General features: G+C 46.2%; 2 protein-coding genes across 2 annotated transcripts; both read right to left on the bottom strand.

The window, feature by feature from the left end:
* Window positions 1-501: 501 nt before the first annotated feature.
* On the bottom strand, window positions 502-9,701 carry LOC116219397 (ATP-binding cassette sub-family C member 10-like). Its single transcript, XM_031562711.2, has 17 exons — window positions 9,492-9,701; window positions 9,237-9,316; window positions 8,730-8,901; window positions 8,412-8,510; window positions 7,786-7,975; window positions 7,572-7,649; window positions 7,267-7,452; window positions 6,393-6,534; window positions 5,781-5,973; window positions 4,869-5,212; window positions 4,015-4,184; window positions 3,602-3,762; window positions 2,894-3,147; window positions 2,018-2,163; window positions 1,597-1,694; window positions 1,183-1,295; window positions 502-953 (listed from the first exon to the last, which is right to left on the bottom strand). The coding sequence occupies exons 1-17, from the start codon at window positions 9,699-9,701 to the stop codon at window positions 818-820; spliced, it is 2,772 nt and encodes a 923-aa protein (XP_031418571.1). The 3' UTR covers window positions 502-817.
* A 1,461-nt stretch (window positions 9,702-11,162) lies between these two features.
* LOC105900252 (ATP-binding cassette sub-family C member 10) lies at window positions 11,163-24,312 on the bottom strand. The gene is made up of 22 exons (XM_031561920.2): window positions 24,139-24,312; window positions 23,425-23,732; window positions 21,888-23,256; window positions 21,398-21,625; window positions 20,883-21,039; window positions 20,153-20,316; window positions 19,898-19,977; window positions 19,391-19,562; window positions 19,073-19,171; window positions 18,447-18,636; window positions 18,233-18,310; window positions 17,928-18,113; window positions 17,054-17,195; window positions 16,442-16,634; window positions 15,530-15,873; window positions 14,676-14,845; window positions 14,263-14,423; window positions 13,555-13,808; window positions 12,679-12,824; window positions 12,258-12,355; window positions 11,844-11,956; window positions 11,163-11,614 (listed from the first exon to the last, which is right to left on the bottom strand). Exons 2-22 carry the CDS (start codon window positions 23,604-23,606, stop codon window positions 11,479-11,481), a joined length of 4,662 nt encoding a protein of 1,553 aa, XP_031417780.1. The 5' UTR covers window positions 23,607-23,732; window positions 24,139-24,312; the 3' UTR covers window positions 11,163-11,478.
* Between the last annotated feature and the right edge of the window lie 3,516 nt (window positions 24,313-27,828).

The raw sequence follows: 27,828 nt of genomic DNA, 5'->3' as shown, positions 1-27,828 counted from the left end.
ATATCACTCTCTGCACTGGGTGGGGTCAAAGTGAAAGCCCAGAATTCACCTGGTCAGAACACTATAATGACTCACTCACTATTATGACTACAGAGGCACACCCTCTACACAAATGACACTCAAAACACACCCATACTTAATGGGACAATTGTAACACAAGGTTAGGGGACACACAATTTCCGAATCAACTGGAATGGTCAGACAATTATGCCTACCTTGTATCCAAATGATTAATTATGGCAACCTGATTCAAATTATGATGATTATGTGCGCATAACACACCATAAGTGCACAAACACATCCTTCAGGGCAGCAGTGCCACACGGGAGAAATAAACGGAATGACGTAACCCAGTGGATTAGAAGAACTAATGTACCTATTCAGTCATTCTGGAATGGCTTCGCCCTTTGGGTGGGGTTATTGAAGATGTACCACAATGCATTCACATCACAGCGTAACATATCAACACAATGCAGAAGAAATAAAGAAAACAGACTTGGGTGGAGGAATTTAAAAAAACATCGATCAATCTTTACTTGTGACAACATGATTGTATCAAACAAACAGAACTGCATCTAAAGAACACATCTAAAAACAAACCTTCATCCCTGAGTAACTCTTTACTGTTAAGTAGGTACAACAACGTGGCAACATTCTTACATAACCAATACATTATATCTGCACCCTTAGCCGAACTCTGACATATCATCTGTAACTTTAAGGTGCGTCATATCATCATTGTCATATCATCATTGTCATATCATCAGTGTCACATCATCATTGTCATATCATCAGTGTCGGAGGCATATGTTGGCCTTCAGGCTCCTCTTCCTCCCAGCAGCCTGTGGAAGAACGAGTCGTCCCTCTGGGAGAGAGCAGCAGGGGTGTCAAACTCCACCACCTTCCCAGCATGCATCACAATGACTCTGTCTGAGTCCATGATGGTGTTGAGCCTGTGCACATGAGTGTGGACATGAGGTTAATTGCAGCCTGAGGCAGCACAATGACTGCAACTCTGACTATGACTTTGGTCAAGATTCTCTTGTTTTTTTAATGAATTAAAAAAAAAAAGAGTTGAAGACATTACAGCTCATAATCATCAGAAAAATTGGAATTGAAAAGTATTCACCACATTGAGGACAAATGTTTGTATTTAAGTATGAAATCACACGAGTCACTGACCTGTGTGCAATAGTCAGGACAGTCCTGTCCTTAAACATGTCTCTTATGGTCTTCTGTAGAAGCATGTCAGTCTTCTGGTCGACGCTTGCAGTGGCTTCATCAATGCACAGGACCTATTTAAACATCCATTACATCATCATTACGCTTGCAGTGGCTTCATCAATGCACAGGACCTATTTAAACATCCATTACATCATCATTACGCTTGCAGTGGCTTCATCAATGCACAGGACCTATTTAAACATCCATTACATCACCATCACATAAACGATGACACGTTGAGTTAACATACACATCTCTCATCTATCAGTACCAGTAAAAACATTGCTCTGTTCTCAGAAAAACAAATGGTATGTCTAATAGTGAGACAGTGACATGCAAACGGACTGTGAAGCACAGAGACGGAGATCTTACGTTAGCCTCGGTCAACAGGGCTCGTGCCAGACACAACAGCTGCCTCTGACCCACTGACAGAGACTTCCCTTTCTCCCCCATCTCCGCCTCCAGACCCCCTGCAGCACAGAAAGAAACACATACATACACAACACACACACACATAGGCCCAAACAGACATACACACACAACACACATTGTGAGAGTTGTTATGGGGAGATTTACTGAGTAGTAAGTATTCACTGCAGCTGGGAAAAAGGCTGTCGGAATGTATAGGTAGGGCTAAAACTTTTTTTTAAATATCATTTTTATCATCAAAGTAATCTACTCTAACTGGGTACAATATTACAGATGAGAAGAGGGCTGAACATGAGCTCTGCTCTGCCTGTCCCCTCTATGTTTGTGTCTCTCCTCCTCTCCTTTCGCGCCGCCCCTCCCTCACCTATCCTTCTGACCACCTGCTCCAGGTGGCACTGCTCCAGGGCATCCAGGAGGCGCGGGTCAGAGTGCCGGCCACAGGGGTCCAGGTTGTCCCGCACCGAGCCGGAAAACAAGAAGGGGTCCTGAGGGATGACGGCCATCTTTGACCTACAAGAGAAACAAAAGGCAATTGTGAGCACTAAGGCAATGTATACCAGCAGGAAGAGCCCTTTCCTCAATACCCCCCGATCCTGTAGTAACACTAAAGGAAAATATATGTGTGATGGTTGAAGTAAAAACCCAGACATGGCTACGAGACACAACATGGTTGTTATTAATGGTGTGGCTAACCCTGGCCTATCAAACCCTGGAAGCTATCAGACTGAAGTTATCATATGTGGTCAAAGTGTGCCTATAGATATGGATAAAATGTGTGAGGCAGTCTTGCTATGGGGTTAAATGCTTTAAAGTAGGCTCAACAAGGTCATATTCTGACGGATATGTGTGCTTGGTAGATAATAACGAAGGGCCAATGAGAAACATACTGCTGCTCCAGTTAAGTGGCAGTGAGGAATTACTGTAGCTAATTCAACACTTCTTTACAGCAAACATGATCTGAGCAGTAAAATGCACACTGTGGCAGAACTGTGTGCTGCTTCTGGTCTGCGTAGATAGACACAGACGTTTTATAACAAACATTTCTCCTGAGTATAAAAGTGTATATATATATAGAGAGAGAGAGAGAAAGAGAGAGAGAGAGAGAGAGAGTATAGAAGTGTATATATAAATATATATATATTTAAAGCATATATATATATATAGAGAGAGAGAAAGAGAGAGAGAGAGAGAGAGAGAGAGAGTATAGAATGCCAGGGCAAACTCACTAACTCCCGCTCACCTGAGTTGAGACAATGCCACTTGGCTAATGTCAACTCCGTCCAGCAGGACGCAGCCCTGGTTCAGCTCCACCATGCGAAAGAGAGCCAGGAAGAGGGTGGACTTCCCAGAGCCCGTGCGGCCCACGATGCCCACCCTCTCCCCGGGCAGCACCTCCACGCTCACCCCGTCCAGGGCGTTGGGCAGGCCCGGCCGATAGGCCAGCACGGCGCCGGAGAACTCCACCCGGCCGTGCTGAGGCCACTCAGGGGGGACCTGCGAAAGGGAAGCGCCCCGATTTGACTTGGAAATTTTACGAGGTCGGTAGAGGAAATGGTCAACTGCTGAGCAGTGTTAAAAGAGAGCCAAGTGCACTCGGTGAGAGTTCACTCTATTCTGGCACTTTTTTCTTCAGCTCAACTCTCTTGTCTGACCCCTAGATTGTGCAGTTGAGGCCATACTACATAGTAGTGTTGCAGTTAGTTTGCCATGAACATGCACATCAGTATAGGACATCTGTACTATATGTACTATCTGTACTAAATATGGCCCCCAGAGATGGTGAACATATCCTCTGGCCTGCCCACTGGCATTTAACCTAGCCTAAGTTAATATGAACAAGTAGGCAGATAAAAGACACAGTCAGCGGAATGACTCTATTAGCTGCTGGTGAAGACTGAGACAGCGTAATGGCTCTTAGCTGCTGGTGAAAGCAAGCCTCACGTCTCACCTGGCGGCGGCCATCTTGGGGCTCCACGGGGACGCAGGTGCTGTACTCCTCCGTGCGCTCCACGCTGACCATCTGCATCTCCGTCTGGGCGAAGCTGAAGATCAGCCCGGAGAGCAGGTTGGTGATGGAGAGGGCGTAGGACAGGGACAAGCCCACCAGGCCTGAGGAGAACCAACCAGAAACATCATCAGCATCATCATTCACCGGGCTTGTCAGCAGGATATGTGTGCAGGGACTCTGTGTGCATAATACAGTATACTGTGAAATAAGTGGGAAGACAAAATGTCACCTAAAAATTTAAGAATAAACAAATACCTCATGCGTTTGTTTGAATTAATGTTTGAACCTTTGTGCTGCTTACGAGACTTCCAAGTAAATCTTCCTAATTAAATCTTGGTGACGTTGACAGATACCTGGGTCTATGGATTTGAACTGGTGCTGGACGACTGCAATGATGCCGATGCCGGTCACCAGGGCGACACCGATCATCTGGAGGCGGATGTCCAACCACTGCATGGCGGCGTTGCTGGCGAACAGACAGCGCTGGTTCTGCTCCAAACGCTGTTCGTTCTCCTCCTCAAACCTGCACAAGGACCTCACATGAGCTCCACACTGTGGGACACCAATCTGATCTCTAACAGCGAACTAGCTTTGGGCTATGACTGTTGATATCTAACAGCGAACTAGCTTTGGGCTATGACTATTGATATCTAACAGGGAACTAGCTTTGGGCTATGACTGTTGATATCTAACAGGGAACTAGCTTTGGGCTATGACTATTGATATCTAACAGGGAACTAGCTTTGGGCTATGACTGTTGATATCTAACAGCGAACTAGCTTTGGGCTATGACTGTTGATATCTAACAGCGAACTAGCTTTGGGCTATGACTGTTGATATCTAACAGCGAACTAGCTTTGGGCTATGACTGTTGTTAAATGACGGTGAGATATTATCATTCAGAGGACTCACAATAAGTTATAGATGTAACAACCATAGACTCTCCATAAGATCGCAGCACAGCCAAGCATAATGCATGACTCCATATTGATTAATCACATATGCCCACAGACAGAACTATAACTACACTAAAGGTTTACACTGAAGGTTGGTCACCTCTAGACTGTGGATAAGCCTATGCACCAAACGTTTACCCACTATCCAACTATATTCACATTTTCACAATTAATACTTTAATACTTCCATAGCAACCGTGTCGTGTCCACTGAACCACACTGTTGGCTGCAGAGGTCAAAGGTCGTCTCACCTGGCGGCGCTACCGCTGGCTCTCACCGTGCTCAGGCCGGCGAGCGTCTCGGAGAAGTGCGAGTAGACGGGCGAGAGCGTGAGGCTGCACAGGCGCTTGAGCTCGCGCGAGCTGTGCCGGTAGAAGCGCTGCGTGCGGTAGTAGAGCGCCCCCAGTGGCAGCAGCGGGAGCAGCAGCCAGGGCAGCCCGTAGGTCATGACGACCAGCATGCCCAGCAGCCCGAACACGTTGGCCAGCAGGATGTTGAGCACGAAGGGCAGCGAGTCGTCCGCGCTGTACATGTCTGACGAGAAGCGGTTGAGCACGCGGCCCAGAGGCGTGGTATCGAAAAAGGTCACTGTGGCCTGACGTGGGGGTGAGGGAGAACAGAGGTCAAACACAGGTCAAGAAAGACGTCTTGGTGACTCTTCTCCTGAGAGAGACTGTAGGCCAAGACCTTTGAATAAGCTAATTGTAAGTATGTGGTGGTTAAAAGAACATTTCTATTGTATGCTGGGCTGCCTATAGTCTATAGCAGTGGTTCTTAACCTTATTGGAGGTACTGAACCCTGCGAGCTTCATCAGTGCATTCACCGAACCCTTCGTAATTGGAAAAATAAAATATGATTTCTTCAAAACATAGGTATATATAAAAACGACCCGACATTGCTAGTGTGAACCGGGCTATACTGTGTGTGTCTTGACCCCTGCCGAACCCCTGAGAGTGACTCAACGAACCCCTGGGGTTCGATCGAACCCAGGTTAAGAACCACTGTTCTATAGTCATTAATGAATCGAATGAGCTGGATCAAACTAATAAGGCACTGCTATGATAATGATAAACAGACCAACCAGATACCATTTAAGTGTAGGTAAAATTTAGGACAACTTTTTTTTTCTCCAAGATTTTGAGGAAGTATGGTGGTGTGTGACCTTCAGCACTCTGCCTAGTAGCCTGTCGTGGATGACTGCAGCAGCACAGATGGCGCCGTAGGCGAAGAGGAAGGCACGGGCAGCGGTGAAGAGCGTGTTGGCAGTAGCCAGGGAGCCGTACACCGTCATGTAGAACTTAACGTCAGAACTCATGTTGCCCAGCGACGACGTCTCCCTGAGCGACAGTGGGGACCTGCAGGCAGGGCGATGAAGATGCCAGTTGGTTATTATTACCACATCTACGTCAAACACAATAATAATGTTTTACGTCCATTTCTACATTCTCTTAAAGAAAATGTTTTTCTTATGACAAAGTTTAGGCCTCAACAAAAGTGGTTCTTCCAACACATCACAGAAAATTGCAGTGTGTTGCTAAGGCTCAACTGGTAGAGCAAGGTGCTAAGAAAACAAAGCTAATGGGTTCAATTCCCAGAAAGCACACATGAAAAATATATATATATTTATATATCTGTACTGTAATTCACTTTGGATAAAAGTGTCTGCTGAATAAGTACGTGTAAAATGTAATATGATGGCTATTAAAAGAACAAGCACACAGGCTAAAAATGCTATTTAAATACAGGTTGACTGACAGGTAGCTGATCCACTCACGTGAGGCCGCCGGGGGAGAAGAGGAGCAGCAGTGGAGATTGGTGAGGAGGCGGGAGATCAACATCAACAGCAGCACCTGAGGAGTTGCTCTTCAGGTGGGAGATCCAATGGGACAGCCACCACTCTGACACATTCTTAGACGCTATCGAAGGAGAAGGCACAGTCTGGTCAAACACTAGTATGTGTGTGTGTATGTATGTATGTGTATGTGTGTGTGTGTGTGTGTGTGTAAGATGTACAATTTATATATACATCATAGGATGTCTTGTTCAAAGTGTTGACTGAATACCGTCTAGGACTGTTTATAGTTACAGATCATGTACATTGCCACAGGAGACACACATATCATTTGTTGTTGACCTTTATCTACAAATTCCCCCAAAGCATTATACGGATGGCAGACACAGAGGACCGATATAGTTTTTGTACTTAAATGACTCCCTCTCTCCCCTGCCTCCCACTCGCACCACAGACCAGAGGTTCACTAGAGAAACACTCAACCACTCACACCACAGACCCAGAGTCTCACTACAGAAACACTCAACCACAGACCCAGAGTCTCACTAGAGAAACACTCAACCACTCGCACCACAGACCAGAGTCTCACTACAGAAACACTCAACCACAGACCCAGAGTGTCACTAGAGAAACACTCAACCACTCACACCACAGACCAGAGTCTCACTACAGAAACACTCAACCACTCACACCACAGACCAGAGTCTCACTACAGAAACACTCAACCACTCACACCACAGACCAGAGTCTCACTACAGAAACACTCAACCACTCACACCACAGACCAGAGTCTCACTACAGAAACACTCAACCACTCACACCACAGACCCCGAGTCTCACTACAGAAACACTCAACCTTGCATTAGGAGCAGACTGAAGAGGACGGACGCAGCCAGGGCCCCGCCCACGGCCCTCCAGTAGGCTGTGTACACAGACCAGGCCAGCCCTCCCACTTGCTTCTGCTCCTCCCCCGAATCTTCAGGCCCCTCCTCCAGAGGTAGCTCATTGGATGACTCCTGCTCCTCCTTCTGATGTATGACATCTGATTGGCAGAGTACTCAAAGCATGATTGACAGTTCATTAAGTCTAATATTAACACACAGATGTTTACAATGTTATAAAACTAAAAAGTAATAAGAGGATAAATCTGCTGGAACTCACCTTTCTCTTTTTTGTTGCTATCATTCTTTCGGTCCTTTGGCTCTGCTTCCACCAAGGGAAGAACCTCACTGGGCGATCCTTTATTTAGGAAGATTGTGCACAAATAATTGTGCAGTTGTGTGAATCCCACTTCCATATACAACCTGCCTACATTATCCACATGTACAGAAAACCCTCTTCAACATGACTGGATGCGATCCATTTAAGTCCTCACCTATTTTAACGATTGTCCCATTGTCCATGAGGACCACCACGTCCGCCCTGTCCAAAAACTCTATACGATGAGTGCAAAGGATTCTGGTCTTGGTGCCGAGGATACCCAGAATGCATTTCTCCATGAGGTGATGGGCGACATCAGCATCCACTGCTGCCAAAGGGTCATCGAGGAGGTAGATCTCCTTGTCCTTTGTGTGAGCAGAATCAGCAAAGGCACAAACGTAAAGTGACAGAATTGACACAATCATGGAATGTTATACAAAGGCACATTTTGTTCTTTGCAAAAAGACAATCTGCTGTGTTTGTACTTTGCTATGTATGCAATTTCTCTGTATCCTGAGGCTGTTCATTCATGCACATAACCCTGATCATGCGCTCTGCCTACCTCATTATAGAGGTTCTTCATACTGTGTCGTACAGACAGATAGATTTTTACTTCTGCTTTATTGAGCCATATGCCCAATCCCCATTTCTGCCATTTCCCCATCTGACCACCTCCTTGGACGAGTGTGAAAATGTCCCACTCCTCAAATGTTTGTGATGTGTGCTGATGATCCCATAGGACCCTACTCCTACCGGTACTGCACAGCTTTAGGCGGGAGGTTCTGTTGTCTTTGTGCCCACCATGTAAACAGCACGGGCCAGGGCCAGACGGCTCTTCTGTCCTCCGCTTAGAGTCACGCCATTCTCGCCCACCTCCGTCCGGTCCCCGCTTGGCAACATCTGGCATGAAGTGATCCAAAAAAAAATAATTACAGATGTATGGTCACTTTCACCCTGGCATCCAGGACTCTCAATTTCAATTTTATTTTTTACAATTCAGGTTCAGATATATAAAAATTTGTAGGACCCCCCCCCCCCTTTTCCCTAGTAAATGAATGCACAATGTAACACATATCATAGTAATATAATGTAACAATGAAACAGAAAAAAAAGTCTTACATTGAGATCATCACTGAGAGCACAGGCCTCAATCACGGTCTGGTAAAAGGTGCTGTCAAAGTCCCGTCCAAACAGGACGTTGTCTCTCACAGTGGCGTGCTGGATCCAGGGCTCCTGGGCGGCCAGGCCAAACCCCTCTGTCCTACCAGCTACATACACAGACCCTCCTAGCCTGCCAGTCAAACACAACACAACGACTGTTCAGCTATTGACACTCAATAGGGTTGATTCGTTAGGGGTAGGGTTAGAGTTTTTATGACCGGTGAAAATTTAGTTGTACTAAGTTGGGTAACATTTAGCTGAAAGTATCATTTGGATAATGTCATGGTGCAACTTGAGACACTGTTCATACGATGGCTTAGAATGTGATACTGTATGAGGACTAACCCACTGCATGGACATGAGATAAGAAAGTAATCTTCTATTCATAGTGCAGCTTTATAAATGTATTATAGATATATCGGCCAATTGTGGAGGTTTTTTGAATGACTGTAAGATGAAGCTCACCTCTGAAGCTCTCCACTGATGGCTGCCAGTAAAGAACTTTTCCCACAGCCAACCTTCCCTACCACGGCCACCAACCGGCCCTGGTAAAAGTACGACAGAACAAACAAGCGTATTTAACGCCTAACCAAAGATAGCAGCTTGCACTGTAAGATAAGCTTTCAGTCAATAAAACTAGATTTGTATCATTTGTTATTCATTCTTCATAATTCTCCATAAACAGAGCCATCTCGAGTCGTCCATCTTTGCGCTCCAGACCTTCTGTACGCTGAGGTTGAGACTGCTGAGTAACAGACTTCCTGTTGAAGACCCGCTGTTGGTGTGCTCCTCAGGTGGACTACGCGTGCCGTCAGGGTCCGGCGCCTGCCACGAGAAGGAGGCCTGCAACAGCTCCAGGGAGGAGAGGGGGTCCTCAGGGGCGTCTGTCCAGTTAGTGAGAAATATGATATTCAGAGAGGCCGAGTTCATAAACTGATTACACTAAACTGACAATTAGAGTCTTCGAGTGATAAGGTTTGCACATCCAACCCAAGTTGGGTACAAGCGCAATACAATCTATACATCAGGAAACCCTAAAATCAAGTGTGTTTTCTTTTTTCCTCTTTTAAAGTGTTACACCTCTTGCAGTGTTCACATAAGCATAGATGCAACAGCTTTAAAATAGTCAGAGGACCTTAGTGGAGCCAAGGGAGCAGAGCTAAGAGTGGAGGGGAGGAGAGGAGAGAAGAGAGGAGAGGAGAGGAGAGGAGAGGAGAGACGTTACCAACATAAGGTATAATTAAGTGGCATGTGTCAGCAGATCACCCTGATACAGTCTTCACAAAACTGAAACTTGAATCACAGGAGCGGTGTGCCCTTGCATAATACAAAATATAATCCATAAAAGCAAACAGTTCCTTGACAACTCCAATAAGGCGCCTGCAGTCAAAACAACACAAAGCTAAAGGCTTGCTATGAAGGCACGTTGCATCACAGATGATAGCAAATGGCACTTTGAACATGATCTATTCCTTGTCTATCTTGTCTTCCTTGCCCTCTACAGAATAGCCATTCATTAATTCCATTAGTGGACTGAATTACTGGAAAGCATAGAACAATCCGGACTCACCTGTGATTCCATAGGATTGTTGTTGCTCTTGGCGCCCACTGCAAAAGCTGTGCAGGTATCGCCCTGTCCCGCTAAGAAAGGAATTTAACACACTGGGACTGATAAGAGTGTGTTTGCTCCCTCTCCCCGGGAGCTCCAAGGACTGTTTGCCTCAACCCTCCTGTCAGCAGGAATATTGACTACTAAAGCTGACAAACTGGTTCCCAGGCAAGACGCGGTGTCTCGGCCTGACGGACAGATCCACTCTCTCTCTGTAGCTTGTTGGATGGCATGACGCATCATTACAGAAGGGAACATCCATTAACAAAACAAATCAAAACATATCACTCTCTGCACTGGGTGGGGTCAAAGTGAAAGCCCAGAATTCACCTGGTCAGAACACTATAATGACTCACTCACTATTATGACTACAGAGGCACACCCTCTACACAAATGACACTCAAAACACACCCATACTTAATGGGACAATTGTAACACAAGGTTAGGGGACACACAATTTCCGAATCAACTGGAATGGTCAGACAATTATGCCTACCTTGTATCCAAATGATTAATTATGGCAACCTGATTCAAATTATGATGATTATGTGCGCATAACACACCATAAGTGCACAAACACATCCTTCAGGGCAGCAGTGCCACACGGGAGAAATAAACGGAATGACGTAACCCAGTGGATTAGAAGAACTAATGTACCTATTCAGTCATTCTGGAATGGCTTCGCCCTTTGGGTGGGGTTATTGAAGATGTACCACAATGCATTCACATCACAGCGTAACATATCAACACAATGCAGAAGAAATAAAGAAAACAGACTTGGGTGGAGGAATTTAAAAAAACATCGATCAATCTTTACTTGTGACAACATGATTGTATCAAACAAACAGAACTGCATCTAAAGAACACATCTAAAAACAAACCTTCATCCCTGAGTAACTCTTTACTGTTAAGTAGGTACAACAACGTGGCAACATTCTTACATAACCAATACATTATATCTGCACCCTTAGCCGAACTCTGACATATCATCTGTAACTTTAAGGTGCGTCATATCATCATTGTCATATCATCATTGTCATATCATCAGTGTCACATCATCATTGTCATATCATCAGTGTCGGAGGCATATGTTGGCCTTCAGGCTCCTCTTCCTCCCAGCAGCCTGTGGAAGAACGAGTCGTCCCTCTGGGAGAGAGCAGCAGGGGTGTCAAACTCCACCACCTTCCCAGCATGCATCACAATGACTCTGTCTGAGTCCATGATGGTGTTGAGCCTGTGCACATGAGTGTGGACATGAGGTTAATTGCAGCCTGAGGCAGCACAATGACTGCAACTCTGACTATGACTTTGGTCAAGATTCTCTTGTTTTTTTAATGAATTAAAAAAAAAAAGAGTTGAAGACATTACAGCTCATAATCATCAGAAAAATTGGAATTGAAAAGTATTCACCACATTGAGGACAAATGTTTGTATTTAAGTATGAAATCACACGAGTCACTGACCTGTGTGCAATAGTCAGGACAGTCCTGTCCTTAAACATGTCTCTTATGGTCTTCTGTAGAAGCATGTCAGTCTTCTGGTCGACGCTTGCAGTGGCTTCATCAATGCACAGGACCTATTTAAACATCCATTACATCATCATTACGCTTGCAGTGGCTTCATCAATGCACAGGACCTATTTAAACATCCATTACATCATCATTACGCTTGCAGTGGCTTCATCAATGCACAGGACCTATTTAAACATCCATTACATCACCATCACATAAACGATGACACGTTGAGTTAACATACACATCTCTCATCTATCAGTACCAGTAAAAACATTGCTCTGTTCTCAGAAAAACAAATGGTATGTCTAATAGTGAGACAGTGACATGCAAACGGACTGTGAAGCACAGAGACGGAGATCTTACGTTAGCCTCGGTCAACAGGGCTCGTGCCAGACACAACAGCTGCCTCTGACCCACTGACAGAGACTTCCCTTTCTCCCCCATCTCCGCCTCCAGACCCCCTGCAGCACAGAAAGAAACACATACATACACAACACACACACACATAGGCCCAAACAGACATACACACACAACACACATTGTGAGAGTTGTTATGGGGAGATTTACTGAGTAGTAAGTATTCACTGCAGCTGGGAAAAAGGCTGTCGGAATGTATAGGTAGGGCTAAAACTTTTTTTTAAATATCATTTTTATCATCAAAGTAATCTACTCTAACTGGGTACAATATTACAGATGAGAAGAGGGCTGAACATGAGCTCTGCTCTGCCTGTCCCCTCTATGTTTGTGTCTCTCCTCCTCTCCTTTCGCGCCGCCCCTCCCTCACCTATCCTTCTGACCACCTGCTCCAGGTGGCACTGCTCCAGGGCATCCAGGAGGCGCGGGTCAGAGTGCCGGCCACAGGGGTCCAGGTTGTCCCGCACCGAGCCGGAAAACAAGAAGGGGTCCTGAGGGATGACGGCCATCTTTGACCTACAAGAGAAACAAAAGGCAATTGTGAGCACTAAGGCAATGTATACCAGCAGGAAGAGCCCTTTCCTCAATACCCCCCGATCCTGTAGTAACACTAAAGGAAAATATATGTGTGATGGTTGAAGTAAAAACCCAGACATGGCTACGAGACACAACATGGTTGTTATTAATGGTGTGGCTAACCCTGGCCTATCAAACCCTGGAAGCTATCAGACTGAAGTTATCATATGTGGTCAAAGTGTGCCTATAGATATGGATAAAATGTGTGAGGCAGTCTTGCTATGGGGTTAAATGCTTTAAAGTAGGCTCAACAAGGTCATATTCTGACGGATATGTGTGCTTGGTAGATAATAACGAAGGGCCAATGAGAAACATACTGCTGCTCCAGTTAAGTGGCAGTGAGGAATTACTGTAGCTAATTCAACACTTCTTTACAGCAAACATGATCTGAGCAGTAAAATGCACACTGTGGCAGAACTGTGTGCTGCTTCTGGTCTGCGTAGATAGACACAGACGTTTTATAACAAACATTTCTCCTGAGTATAAAAGTGTATATATATATAGAGAGAGAGAGAGAAAGAGAGAGAGAGAGAGAGAGAGTATAGAAGTGTATATATAAATATATATATATTTAAAGCATATATATATATATAGAGAGAGAGAAAGAGAGAGAGAGAGAGAGAGAGAGAGAGTATAGAATGCCAGGGCAAACTCACTAACTCCCGCTCACCTGAGTTGAGACAATGCCACTTGGCTAATGTCAACTCCGTCCAGCAGGACGCAGCCCTGGTTCAGCTCCACCATGCGAAAGAGAGCCAGGAAGAGGGTGGACTTCCCAGAGCCCGTGCGGCCCACGATGCCCACCCTCTCCCCGGGCAGCACCTCCACGCTCACCCCGTCCAGGGCGTTGGGCAGGCCCGGCCGATAGGCCAGCACGGCGCCGGAGAACTCCACCCGGCCGTGCTGAGGCCACTCAGGGGGGACCTGCGAAAGGGAAGCGCCCCGATTTGACTTGGAAATTTTACGAGGTCGGTAGAGGAAATGGTCAACTGCTGAGCAGTGTTAAAAGAGAGCCAAGTGCACTCGGTGAGAGTTCACTCTATTCTGGCACTTTTTTCTTCAGCTCAACTCTCTTGTCTGACCCCTAGATTGTGCAGTTGAGGCCATACTACATAGTAGTGTTGCAGTTAGTTTGCCATGAACATGCACATCAGTATAGGACATCTGTACTATATGTACTATCTGTACTAAATATGGCCCCCAGAGATGGTGAACATATCCTCTGGCCTGCCCACTGGCATTTAACCTAGCCTAAGTTAATATGAACAAGTAGGCAGATAAAAGACACAGTCAGCGGAATGACTCTATTAGCTGCTGGTGAAGACTGAGACAGCGTAATGGCTCTTAGCTGCTGGTGAAAGCAAGCCTCACGTCTCACCTGGCGGCGGCCATCTTGGGGCTCCACGGGGACGCAGGTGCTGTACTCCTCCGTGCGCTCCACGCTGACCATCTGCATCTCCGTCTGGGCGAAGCTGAAGATCAGCCCGGAGAGCAGGTTGGTGATGGAGAGGGCGTAGGACAGGGACAAGCCCACCAGGCCTGAGGAGAACCAACCAGAAACATCATCAGCATCATCATTCACCGGGCTTGTCAGCAGGATATGTGTGCAGGGACTCTGTGTGCATAATACAGTATACTGTGAAATAAGTGGGAAGACAAAATGTCACCTAAAAATTTAAGAATAAACAAATACCTCATGCGTTTGTTTGAATTAATGTTTGAACCTTTGTGCTGCTTACGAGACTTCCAAGTAAATCTTCCTAATTAAATCTTGGTGACGTTGACAGATACCTGGGTCTATGGATTTGAACTGGTGCTGGACGACTGCAATGATGCCGATGCCGGTCACCAGGGCGACACCGATCATCTGGAGGCGGATGTCCAACCACTGCATGGCGGCGTTGCTGGCGAACAGACAGCGCTGGTTCTGCTCCAAACGCTGTTCGTTCTCCTCCTCAAACCTGCACAAGGACCTCACATGAGCTCCACACTGTGGGACACCAATCTGATCTCTAACAGCGAACTAGCTTTGGGCTATGACTGTTGATATCTAACAGCGAACTAGCTTTGGGCTATGACTATTGATATCTAACAGGGAACTAGCTTTGGGCTATGACTGTTGATATCTAACAGGGAACTAGCTTTGGGCTATGACTATTGATATCTAACAGGGAACTAGCTTTGGGCTATGACTGTTGATATCTAACAGCGAACTAGCTTTGGGCTATGACTGTTGATATCTAACAGCGAACTAGCTTTGGGCTATGACTGTTGATATCTAACAGCGAACTAGCTTTGGGCTATGACTGTTGTTAAATGACGGTGAGATATTATCATTCAGAGGACTCACAATAAGTTATAGATGTAACAACCATAGACTCTCCATAAGATCGCAGCACAGCCAAGCATAATGCATGACTCCATATTGATTAATCACATATGCCCACAGACAGAACTATAACTACACTAAAGGTTTACACTGAAGGTTGGTCACCTCTAGACTGTGGATAAGCCTATGCACCAAACGTTTACCCACTATCCAACTATATTCACATTTTCACAATTAATACTTTAATACTTCCATAGCAACCGTGTCGTGTCCACTGAACCACACTGTTGGCTGCAGAGGTCAAAGGTCGTCTCACCTGGCGGCGCTACCGCTGGCTCTCACCGTGCTCAGGCCGGCGAGCGTCTCGGAGAAGTGCGAGTAGACGGGCGAGAGCGTGAGGCTGCACAGGCGCTTGAGCTCGCGCGAGCTGTGCCGGTAGAAGCGCTGCGTGCGGTAGTAGAGCGCCCCCAGTGGCAGCAGCGGGAGCAGCAGCCAGGGCAGCCCGTAGGTCATGACGACCAGCATGCCCAGCAGCCCGAACACGTTGGCCAGCAGGATGTTGAGCACGAAGGGCAGCGAGTCGTCCGCGCTGTACATGTCTGACGAGAAGCGGTTGAGCACGCGGCCCAGAGGCGTGGTATCGAAAAAGGTCACTGTGGCCTGACGTGGGGGTGAGGGAGAACAGAGGTCAAACACAGGTCAAGAAAGACGTCTTGGTGACTCTTCTCCTGAGAGAGACTGTAGGCCAAGACCTTTGAATAAGCTAATTGTAAGTATGTGGTGGTTAAAAGAACATTTCTATTGTATGCTGGGCTGCCTATAGTCTATAGCAGTGGTTCTTAACCTTATTGGAGGTACTGAACCCTGCGAGCTTCATCAGTGCATTCACCGAACCCTTCGTAATTGGAAAAATAAAATATGATTTCTTCAAAACATAGGTATATATAAAAACGACCCGACATTGCTAGTGTGAACCGGGCTATACTGTGTGTGTCTTGACCCCTGCCGAACCCCTGAGAGTGACTCAACGAACCCCTGGGGTTCGATCGAACCCAGGTTAAGAACCACTGTTCTATAGTCATTAATGAATCGAATGAGCTGGATCAAACTAATAAGGCACTGCTATGATAATGATAAACAGACCAACCAGATACCATTTAAGTGTAGGTAAAATTTAGGACAACTTTTTTTTTCTCCAAGATTTTGAGGAAGTATGGTGGTGTGTGACCTTCAGCACTCTGCCTAGTAGCCTGTCGTGGATGACTGCAGCAGCACAGATGGCGCCGTAGGCGAAGAGGAAGGCACGGGCAGCGGTGAAGAGCGTGTTGGCAGTAGCCAGGGAGCCGTACACCGTCATGTAGAACTTAACGTCAGAACTCATGTTGCCCAGCGACGACGTCTCCCTGAGCGACAGTGGGGACCTGCAGGCAGGGCGATGAAGATGCCAGTTGGTTATTATTACCACATCTACGTCAAACACAATAATAATGTTTTACGTCCATTTCTACATTCTCTTAAAGAAAATGTTTTTCTTATGACAAAGTTTAGGCCTCAACAAAAGTGGTTCTTCCAACACATCACAGAAAATTGCAGTGTGTTGCTAAGGCTCAACTGGTAGAGCAAGGTGCTAAGAAAACAAAGCTAATGGGTTCAATTCCCAGAAAGCACACATGAAAAATATATATATATTTATATATCTGTACTGTAATTCACTTTGGATAAAAGTGTCTGCTGAATAAGTACGTGTAAAATGTAATATGATGGCTATTAAAAGAACAAGCACACAGGCTAAAAATGCTATTTAAATACAGGTTGACTGACAGGTAGCTGATCCACTCACGTGAGGCCGCCGGGGGAGAAGAGGAGCAGCAGTGGAGATTGGTGAGGAGGCGGGAGATCAACATCAACAGCAGCACCTGAGGAGTTGCTCTTCAGGTGGGAGATCCAATGGGACAGCCACCACTCTGACACATTCTTAGACGCTATCGAAGGAGAAGGCACAGTCTGGTCAAACACTAGTATGTGTGTGTGTATGTATGTATGTGTATGTGTGTGTGTGTGTGTGTGTGTAAGATGTACAATTTATATATACATCATAGGATGTCTTGTTCAAAGTGTTGACTGAATACCGTCTAGGACTGTTTATAGTTACAGATCATGTACATTGCCACAGGAGACACACATATCATTTGTTGTTGACCTTTATCTACAAATTCCCCCAAAGCATTATACGGATGGCAGACACAGAGGACCGATATAGTTTTTGTACTTAAATGACTCCCTCTCTCCCCTGCCTCCCACTCGCACCACAGACCAGAGGTTCACTAGAGAAACACTCAACCACTCACACCACAGACCCAGAGTCTCACTACAGAAACACTCAACCACAGACCCAGAGTCTCACTAGAGAAACACTCAACCACTCGCACCACAGACCAGAGTCTCACTACAGAAACACTCAACCACAGACCCAGAGTGTCACTAGAGAAACACTCAACCACTCACACCACAGACCAGAGTCTCACTACAGAAACACTCAACCACTCACACCACAGACCAGAGTCTCACTACAGAAACACTCAACCACTCACACCACAGACCAGAGTCTCACTACAGAAACACTCAACCACTCACACCACAGACCAGAGTCTCACTACAGAAACACTCAACCACTCACACCACAGACCCCGAGTCTCACTACAGAAACACTCAACCTTGCATTAGGAGCAGACTGAAGAGGACGGACGCAGCCAGGGCCCCGCCCACGGCCCTCCAGTAGGCTGTGTACACAGACCAGGCCAGCCCTCCCACTTGCTTCTGCTCCTCCCCCGAATCTTCAGGCCCCTCCTCCAGAGGTAGCTCATTGGATGACTCCTGCTCCTCCTTCTGATGTATGACATCTGATTGGCAGAGTACTCAAAGCATGATTGACAGTTCATTAAGTCTAATATTAACACACAGATGTTTACAATGTTATAAAACTAAAAAGTAATAAGAGGATAAATCTGCTGGAACTCACCTTTCTCTTTTTTGTTGCTATCATTCTTTCGGTCCTTTGGCTCTGCTTCCACCAAGGGAAGAACCTCACTGGGCGATCCTTTATTTAGGAAGATTGTGCACAAATAATTGTGCAGTTGTGTGAATCCCACTTCCATATACAACCTGCCTACATTATCCACATGTACAGAAAACCCTCTTCAACATGACTGGATGCGATCCATTTAAGTCCTCACCTATTTTAACGATTGTCCCATTGTCCATGAGGACCACCACGTCCGCCCTGTCCAAAAACTCTATACGATGAGTGCAAAGGATTCTGGTCTTGGTGCCGAGGATACCCAGAATGCATTTCTCCATGAGGTGATGGGCGACATCAGCATCCACTGCTGCCAAAGGGTCATCGAGGAGGTAGATCTCCTTGTCCTTTGTGTGAGCAGAATCAGCAAAGGCACAAACGTAAAGTGACAGAATTGACACAATCATGGAATGTTATACAAAGGCACATTTTGTTCTTTGCAAAAAGACAATCTGCTGTGTTTGTACTTTGCTATGTATGCAATTTCTCTGTATCCTGAGGCTGTTCATTCATGCACATAACCCTGATCATGCGCTCTGCCTACCTCATTATAGAGGTTCTTCATACTGTGTCGTACAGACAGATAGATTTTTACTTCTGCTTTATTGAGCCATATGCCCAATCCCCATTTCTGCCATTTCCCCATCTGACCACCTCCTTGGACGAGTGTGAAAATGTCCCACTCCTCAAATGTTTGTGATGTGTGCTGATGATCCCATAGGACCCTACTCCTACCGGTACTGCACAGCTTTAGGCGGGAGGTTCTGTTGTCTTTGTGCCCACCATGTAAACAGCACGGGCCAGGGCCAGACGGCTCTTCTGTCCTCCGCTTAGAGTCACGCCATTCTCGCCCACCTCCGTCCGGTCCCCGCTTGGCAACATCTGGCATGAAGTGATCCAAAAAAAAATAATTACAGATGTATGGTCACTTTCACCCTGGCATCCAGGACTCTCAATTTCAATTTTATTTTTTACAATTCAGGTTCAGATATATAAAAATTTGTAGGACCCCCCCCCCCCTTTTCCCTAGTAAATGAATGCACAATGTAACACATATCATAGTAATATAATGTAACAATGAAACAGAAAAAAAAGTCTTACATTGAGATCATCACTGAGAGCACAGGCCTCAATCACGGTCTGGTAAAAGGTGCTGTCAAAGTCCCGTCCAAACAGGACGTTGTCTCTCACAGTGGCGTGCTGGATCCAGGGCTCCTGGGCGGCCAGGCCAAACCCCTCTGTCCTACCAGCTACATACACAGACCCTCCTAGCCTGCCAGTCAAACACAACACAACGACTGTTCAGCTATTGACACTCAATAGGGTTGATTCGTTAGGGGTAGGGTTAGAGTTTTTATGACCGGTGAAAATTTAGTTGTACTAAGTTGGGTAACATTTAGCTGAAAGTATCATTTGGATAATGTCATGGTGCAACTTGAGACACTGTTCATACGATGGCTTAGAATGTGATACTGTATGAGGACTAACCCACTGCATGGACATGAGATAAGAAAGTAATCTTCTATTCATAGTGCAGCTTTATAAATGTATTATAGATATATCGGCCAATTGTGGAGGTTTTTTGAATGACTGTAAGATGAAGCTCACCTCTGAAGCTCTCCACTGATGGCTGCCAGTAAAGAACTTTTCCCACAGCCAACCTTCCCTACCACGGCCACCAACCGGCCCTGGTAAAAGTACGACAGAACAAACAAGCGTATTTAACGCCTAACCAAAGATAGCAGCTTGCACTGTAAGATAAGCTTTCAGTCAATAAAACTAGATTTGTATCATTTGTTATTCATTCTTCATAATTCTCCATAAACAGAGCCATCTCGAGTCGTCCATCTTTGCGCTCCAGACCTTCTGTACGCTGAGGTTGAGACTGCTGAGTAACAGACTTCCTGTTGAAGACCCGCTGTTGGTGTGCTCCTCAGGTGGACTACGCGTGCCGTCAGGGTCCGGCGCCTGCCACGAGAAGGAGGCCTGCAACAGCTCCAGGGAGGAGAGGGGGTCCTCAGGGGCGTCTGTCCAGTTAGTGAGAAATATGATATTCAGAGAGGCCGAGTTCATAAACTGATTACACTAAACTGACAATTAGAGTCTTCGAGTGATAAGGTTTGCACATCCAACCCAAGTTGGGTACAAGCGCAATACAATCTATACATCAGGAAACCCTAAAATCAAGTGTGTTTTCTTTTTTCCTCTTTTAAAGTGTTACACCTCTTGCAGTGTTCACATAAGCATAGATGCAACAGCTTTAAAATAGTCAGAGGACCTTAGTGGAGCCAAGGGAGCAGAGCTAAGAGTGGAGGGGAGGAGAGGAGAGAAGAGAGGAGAGGAGAGGAGAGGAGAGGAGAGGAGAGGAGAGAGAGGGAGGGGAGGAGAGGAGAGGAAGGGAGAGAGAGGAGTGGAGAGGAGAGAGAGTCAAGGATTAGTGGAGGAGAGGGGAGGAGAGAGAGGGAGGAGAGGAGAGGAAGGGAGAGAGAGGGGAGGATGAATGAGTGGAGGAGAGGAGAGGATGAGTGCTGAGGAGACTTGAAAAGGAGAGTACTGTAGAAGTCCACTGCCTTCTGCACCATGTGAGGAGTACCTTTGTTGTAGTAAGCGCCGAGGTCCTGATTGTGTAGTCTGAGGAAGCGCTGGATGCGGTCCAGCGAGACCTTGGCCTCCAGGGTGCCGTTGAGGACCCAGGGGAAGCTGTTGAGAGGAAGGATGAGCATCCCCACCAGGGCTAGGGTTGTGAACACCTGCAGGAGACAGATACAGATACATCACGTGTGCCGTTCGATGTATAAATAAATACATAAATAAATAAATACATTAATAAATAAATTGCAATAACCTATAAACAATGTTAAACTTATGTGTCCAAAAGTAAATTATGTTCCCATAAACCTTTTGATAGACCTTATGGAGTTGATATATGTAATGTAAGAATGACACGGTGTGTGGTCTCACAGCAGTCCCAACAATACACTTTGGAACTTGAATAAAATACATAATGTATGTGAATGTACTTGCTTATCTACAATAAGCAAAAGTGTAGAAACAGGAGGAGGACGTGACTAAGGCCCATGGCAGTCCAGCATCAGGGCTCCTACTGACCTTAGCTGCAGTAAGGTGATTGCCCAGCAGCACGTAGGTGACAAAGGTGAGGATGGAGATGACCACCGGCAGAGCGCTCCAGGTGTACACACACACCGCATCCAGGTACTTGATGGCCTTCAGGTGGGAAAGCTCCCGTTTACGGCACTCGCCGATCTTCTGGGCAAAATGCTGCTCCCAGTTGTAGAACTTCAGGACTCTGATCCCGAAGAGCACTTCCGTCATTAGCTTTAAGGGAGGTACCCAGACAAAACGATGTGAGTAGAGCTTCATTTCATAAGATTTACCAACCCAGTAAGTTGACCATTTGGATCAGTTTTTAACTACAGGTTGTTTTTAAATAAACTCTCTAACCGTTACTACCATCAAATTGCAAGACTATGCCAAGGATTACACCACAATCAGGCCTACATATAAAGACAGAAACATTTACAAATATGTCAGTAGCAAAGGAAGACTGCTTCATTGCATCATATAAAATAGCCTTTACCTTTACTCTGTTGTCCTTATGAGTCAGCATGTGCTTGTTGTTCTCCAGGATGCGGGAGGCCAGGACTTTATTGAGCGGCACCAGCAGGATAGCCACTCCCAGGCCTCCCAGAAATGCCACCCCCACCTGGAGGTAGAGCAGGTAGAGGGCCAAGGCAAACTGGAACGGGAGGCTCCAGGCCTCGTGGAAGCTGTTGAAGAAGTTCACCAGCCGGTCCGTGTCGGTGCTCATGAAGTTGACCACCTCTCCCAGGGTGAACCGGGCCAGCGCCGACCCACTCACTCGCAAGGCTTTGCCGTAGATGGCCGACACCACGGCGGCACGAGCCTCCAACGACACCTTGGACACCTCGAAGACGAAGACGTTGCGGAGCAGAGCGGAGACGAACGTGCTGGCGAAGAGGCCCGCCGCGCACCACGCCCCCTGCCGAACAGGCGCCGCCTCAGACTCCATGAAGCCAATGAGGCCGCTGAGGAGCAAGGGCCCGGCGAAGGCTAGCATGCTAGCCGCTAGCTTTAGCACACCTAGCGAGTAGTAGCGCAGCCCGAAGGCTCTGTGCAGGACTCGCAGAAGACTAACATCCTCAATGACCTCCTCACGTGCGGCACCATCCTGAGGCTCGGTCCAGGAGCCGTTCTGCAGGCCGCTCCCTTCAGACGGCTGCAGGGTCTCTGGGTGCCTGCGCAACGCTGCCCCCTTCTGGCAGTCCTCCCAGCAGCGGCGGAAGCGCCTGTGGACAGCGGCCGTGCGCAGCCTTTTGGGAAGCTGATACACATCACTGGGTCTCTCCAGCTCCCCTCTCTCCCCTTGCTGGAGCAGGGGGTTCAGCCAGAGGTAGAGCAGACGCGACAAGCAGCCGCTTCCATCCTCCGCCACCATCTCACCCACGCTGATTCGCTGGGGGAGTAGAGGGGACATGTCCGAGGCATTGATGGACATGGGGTCCCTGACACCTCTAATACAGGGGACAACAAACGCCAAGAGGTAGACGAGTAGCAGAGCGGCTCGAGCCACTGCCATGGCCAGACGTAACACCCGCAGGACCTGTAACAGATCAAGGTAATTGCTGTTCTGGACGTAAGCTGTCACAGTTATGACCAGATTTGGGATCAGCAGCACCACCAACACCACCAGCACAGGAGGACCCCGGGTGCATCTGTATGCAGATCTCTGTAGGACCACCATCGCCCCGAAGTGAACCAGCCAGGCGATGATGGCACAGCCATCTGCCAAGACGTCGAGGTACATATTGGGGTCTTGCAGTAAGGCCACTGCCACCACGTCTCCGATGAAGAGAAGCCAGAGAAGCAGGGCAGAGGCTGCCCTGAAGCCCCAGCCATAGGACTGGTGGGCCTGAAGATAGGTGCATCTGGTAGAACAAGAGAACAAATATTTAATTCACTCGCAAAGGATATGTGTCTGGATGTTATAAGGGGTTTAGAATAATACACTACACTAGGTTTTAATTATTAAAACAAAAATGAAAGAGGCTTCCTAATTGTCACCACTAATAGGCTACTTCACAGACTCAACTTACCTTGGCGTGCTTAGGTAGCAAGCACTAACGACAGCCACAGCCGCGTAGGGCAGTGAGCCGAAAACAACTTGATTGAAACATGGACTGAAGGTTCCATTCCTCCACACTGGGAAAGGGTCCTGAGTGTCCGTGTGACAGAGTTCCGAGATAATCTCAGCGGGGCCAACCCATTGCCCCTCCATTGTCAAGTTATAAGTGTGGACATTGAGATGTTGCCCCAAGCTCTAACCCTCTAAGACAGCGGGTGCATTTTCCCAGATTGTCTGAAAAGAATTTGTTTCTCCGAGGGTGTTGACATTTGTTTGAGCCTTACGTGGGAGATAAAAGGAGTCATAGTCACAATAATACAGGACAATTTATTGTAAACATTGCCTATGCTATCGCATGAACAGTCTTGTCTTCATCAATGACAGGTTAATTAATGACAACTTTATTATGGTAATTCCCAGCTAATTATCGGCGTCATTAACATCTTTGGAGTACGTCAGTGCGGACGTTAAACTCGGCTTGCTGTTTACACCTGCCAGCTGTCATCTTAGCTGTCATTAATGAAACAAAATAGAAGCTACGAAATAACACTACCCATTAAAAGGCGGGTGTGTGGTTTGTGTTCATGTTGAGCGTTAGCTACATCTTATTTAGTAATTTCAATGCATCTGCAAAGAATACCTATACCGACACGATACCTATCATTGATTGAACTGTAAAAGGTACCTTCTGAGCAGCGTGTAGCCAGTGACAATCATTCACATGTATATATATCTATGGTCGCTAGCGCCAAGGAACTGTACAGCTGCAGCACACTCTCCTTCTATGTACTGCCTGATAAGCAATCACCTAATTATTTGGCTCACTGCTGTCGCCTGCTGTTTGGGAGTGGTAAAGAACAAGACACGCAACGACATTATTAATGAGGAAACCCTTTCTTCAGTTAAACTAATTATTGTTCTAAAGATGACGCGCAACACACTCACACTTGCATTTTTTCACGGATGATAGATGATAACTTCAAAATAAAATGAAAAGTAAACACACAAATCAGTGTGAACCAGGGAAATCAGGGCATCGTCACCAAAGCTTTATTGAAGTCAGCAAGTAATGGGTTGCTACGCAACAACTGAAACTTTAAAGTGAAGAACTATTTTTTTCTTAGCGGAAATCATGAAACGGCAACACAATCATTAAAAATGAGGATTTTGGAGGAATGTCTTGTATCGTTTTGGCAAGTAACCGTATAATAAGCTGCATCTCCAAAATTACGATGCTGATGTCACAGTTGGAAATGTTCCACTGCAACGTTCCATTGCAGCTTTGCGGCACCTTCAGAAAAATCCAAACAGGGCAAGAGCGCTTGCGAATACGATCAAAAACTCTTCCTACTAAAAATACGTTTTCTGTGTGTAAATTGTAGGCCTTCTTGTATTTCTTGTTGAAATATCTACATTTCTGGAGAAATCGCAAGAAAAGAATGACATAGGACTCCTTCATGTGTAGCCTTTGTAGACTATTTTGAGCCCAATATCCTCTCTCTGTGATACCTCAGATCCTTTTGTGGAATAGGGAGACAACCTCGACTTCAGTGGCAGTGCTGGGCTTTGGAGTGATCACTGCATCCTCCAGGGACCTGTCCTGTGGACAGAGTAGCATGACTCAAGAGGTCCTCGGGAGTGGAAATGGCAGCACATTTCAAAACCTCCCTAACAATAATGATCCGATGACTCCCAAGAAAATTCTAGAGGATGAAAGTCAGCCTGCTCTGACAATCAAAAGAGAAAGTGGAAGCGGGAATGTGGAGAGCAAGCCAGATGTCTCAGACAGAGTCTTTTTCACAGGCAAGTTTGAGGAGCTGTACAAAGCAATGGCACAGCTCAGAGAAACAGTTAACAAACTGGAAAGAAAATTGGAGAGAGGACAAGTCCACAGTATGGGAGGCAGGAATAGACATACATGTGAAGGACACGGTGTACAGGAGAGGGCTGAGTCAGAGAGTGAGGAGGAGGGCGCTGTAGTGGGAAGATGGATTACTCTGAAGGATCGGCAGGTAGTGACAGAAAAAGAAAAAGGCGAGAACACGAGGAGAGAGAGAGAGAGAGCGCTGGAGCTTCGAAAGGAACTCTTGCTGCTGGAATTGCGAGAGGTGGGGCGAGCAAGCCACCTGTCAGAGGTGCAGCGGAAGAGGGAACTCATGAGGATCCTGAACCGAAGAGAGGAGGAGATACGGTTCCTGGGAGAGAACCGCAAGGCTGCCCTTGAGAAACAGAGGGAAATGGGACACAAGAAAGTGAGCAGAAGGGTAAAGAAAGGGAAAAAGGGGGAGAAGTTGGAGGAGAATCATGATGACATGGTCCAGGTGAAGAGAGAGAGTGGATCTGAGGAGAGAAAGAAAACTTCCGAGAGAAACAAAGTGGAGCAGCTGACGAAAGACCGGGAGAGGGATGATGACATGGACGTGCTTCTGAGAGAAATGGAGGAGGAGGAGGAGCGTGAGGCAGAGCAGGCTCAGCCAAGGGTCACCCAGATGAGCAATAAGGAGGAGCTCAGACAAAGACATGGGAAAAAACTGACTGACACGGAGAGTGAAAAGGATTTGGGTAATCCACAGAGAAAGCAAGGTCATGAGAGAGGAGAAAATGACTCGAAGACAAAAGAAGGGGCAGAGAACATGAAGATTCAGATGAAGAGGAGGATGGAGGAACGTCTGAGAGAGCAGGACAGACTGAGAGCTGAATCAGGTATCCCGGAAGAGGAGAAGTACCAACTGAGTGTGGACGACGGAGAAACGAGGTACCAGGAGGAGGAGAGGGGGAACGAGAGAGGGACGACAGTAGGTGAAAAGAGGATCTGGGGCTCCTTCTCTCTGAAGTCACATGCCCCCAAGCATCACTGGGACGGCATAGGCAGAGAAGACACAGAGGATAGGAGTGGTGAAGAAAAAAGAGAGATTTCAAATCAAGTTGAGTGACAGGAAGTGGTAGCTGGAAGACATGGATGAAATCTAGAGAGAAAGAGAGATGGAGTGACAAAGATATGGAGACTGAGTAAAAAAAAGGAAGGGGAAACAACTCAACTATATTTCAAACACTATTTTTATTGCTTTCATTATTACATGATTAAAAACAACACAAACCCATGCTGACATTTTGTCATGAACTTCACCTAAAAGTCAGGATATGAATATCCTCGAATATATATCCACACAATATATATGAATATATATACACACACAGGAATTCCCAACAGGTGTCATTTACTTTTTTCCAACCTATACTTGTACTCAACTGGGTGACATTTACAGACATTTGTATGTACATTACACTTCTAATGTAAAAGTTTATAAGAAGATTTTCATGTATTCTGAATTCAAATATTTTCATTTGATGAGGTGTATTTAACTGAAAAGAGCTGGACTGTTTAAAAGATAGGGCCTGGTGACTTGAGTGAGCCAGGTGTTGACGGTGTAGTCCAAAGAGGTAGTTTCCGGTTGATGGAACACCACAGAAGAGAAAGATCTACCATGTAGAAGAGATTGGCTGACGTGGTGCTGGTGAACTCCTCTGCCACGTCACAAAAATCTTACTTTGCAGATAAGGTCAAAGCTACCAGGTGACATCATGGCTCATCATATCGTATATGTAGCAAACAGCCTGTAGTCTGCTGTAGTGCAGCTGTAGCCTGTATCGGTTATGGCCTAACTGATGTGCTGTGGTATCGTCTAGAGGACAAAGTATAGGTGTTTATGAGCCTAAAGCAGAATACAGATGTTTCCTATTAGTTAGATAGACATTATATCAAAGTTTTATATTACCTCTCAGCAACCCACATTGAGCAAATGTACATCTACTGTCGAATTTGTCAGGGGTTGCAGGACAGACAGCATGATTTCCTATCTCATGTTAAGCTTTGGAGAGAGCCAAATTACTTACAATGCAAACCTTTGGAGCACCACTTAAAAATGCAAAATGGCAAGCTGCCAATTGTGTGTAATCTGATTGGGTTTGGAGGCAGATAAGATGTGTACCTTAGAATAACACATTATTTAGAGGTATACACAAAGCGAGGCCCTGTTGAGTGCCAGTCAGATTGTTGGTTAATCCAATTATTGCTCAACACTTCTCTAGGCCTTGGGGATGGGATGGAGTTATGTTAGGCCACTATGCAATAGAAGCACGCAACACCCTCAACTGGTAACTCACAAGGGTGCTAAAGGAGTTTAACTTTCCTCTGCAAAAAAAAACAGAGACCTGCAAGGTTACATAGAGGTGATATGTGTATGGACACAAAATATCACTGTCAAAGAAAGCCAAGGAATAAATAACATCGTTGGGGACTGTTACTACCATTAGTACTTCTTCATGTAACCGGCAGGATCTGTACTTAAGATGTCAGTGGCATCACAATGAGTCA

Source organism: Clupea harengus, chromosome 24 (genome assembly GCF_900700415.2).
Source record: "Clupea harengus chromosome 24, Ch_v2.0.2, whole genome shotgun sequence".
Taxonomy (NCBI): domain Eukaryota; kingdom Metazoa; phylum Chordata; class Actinopteri; order Clupeiformes; family Clupeidae; genus Clupea; species Clupea harengus.
Note: the sequence above shows the minus strand (reverse complement) of the source record. Positions and strands in the feature narration are given on the sequence as shown.

Excerpts from the sequence above, each read along its gene's own strand:
- LOC105900252 (XM_031561920.2), bottom strand. The coding sequence starts at position 23,606 with ATGGAGGGGCAATGGGTTGGCCCCGCTGAGATTATCTCGGAACTCTGT. Across the intron at positions 19,172-19,390 it reads CTCTCAGTGATGATCTCAAT|ATGTTGCCAAGCGGGGACCG; the intron begins GTAAGACTTTTT and ends ACTTCATGCCAG. Across the intron at positions 18,114-18,232 it reads TAGCAACAAAAAAGAGAAAG|ATGTCATACATCAGAAGGAG; the intron begins GTGAGTTCCAGC and ends TCTGCCAATCAG.
- LOC116219397 (XM_031562711.2), bottom strand. The coding sequence starts at position 9,701 with ATGAACTCGGCCTCTCTGAATATCATATTTCTCACTAACTGGACAGAC. Across the intron at positions 6,535-7,266 it reads CAGTCTGCTCCTAATGCAAG|CGTCTAAGAATGTGTCAGAG; the intron begins GTTGAGTGTTTC and ends CTCCTTCGATAG. Across the intron at positions 5,974-6,392 it reads TTCTCCCCCGGCGGCCTCAC|GTCCCCACTGTCGCTCAGGG; the intron begins GTGAGTGGATCA and ends CCCTGCCTGCAG.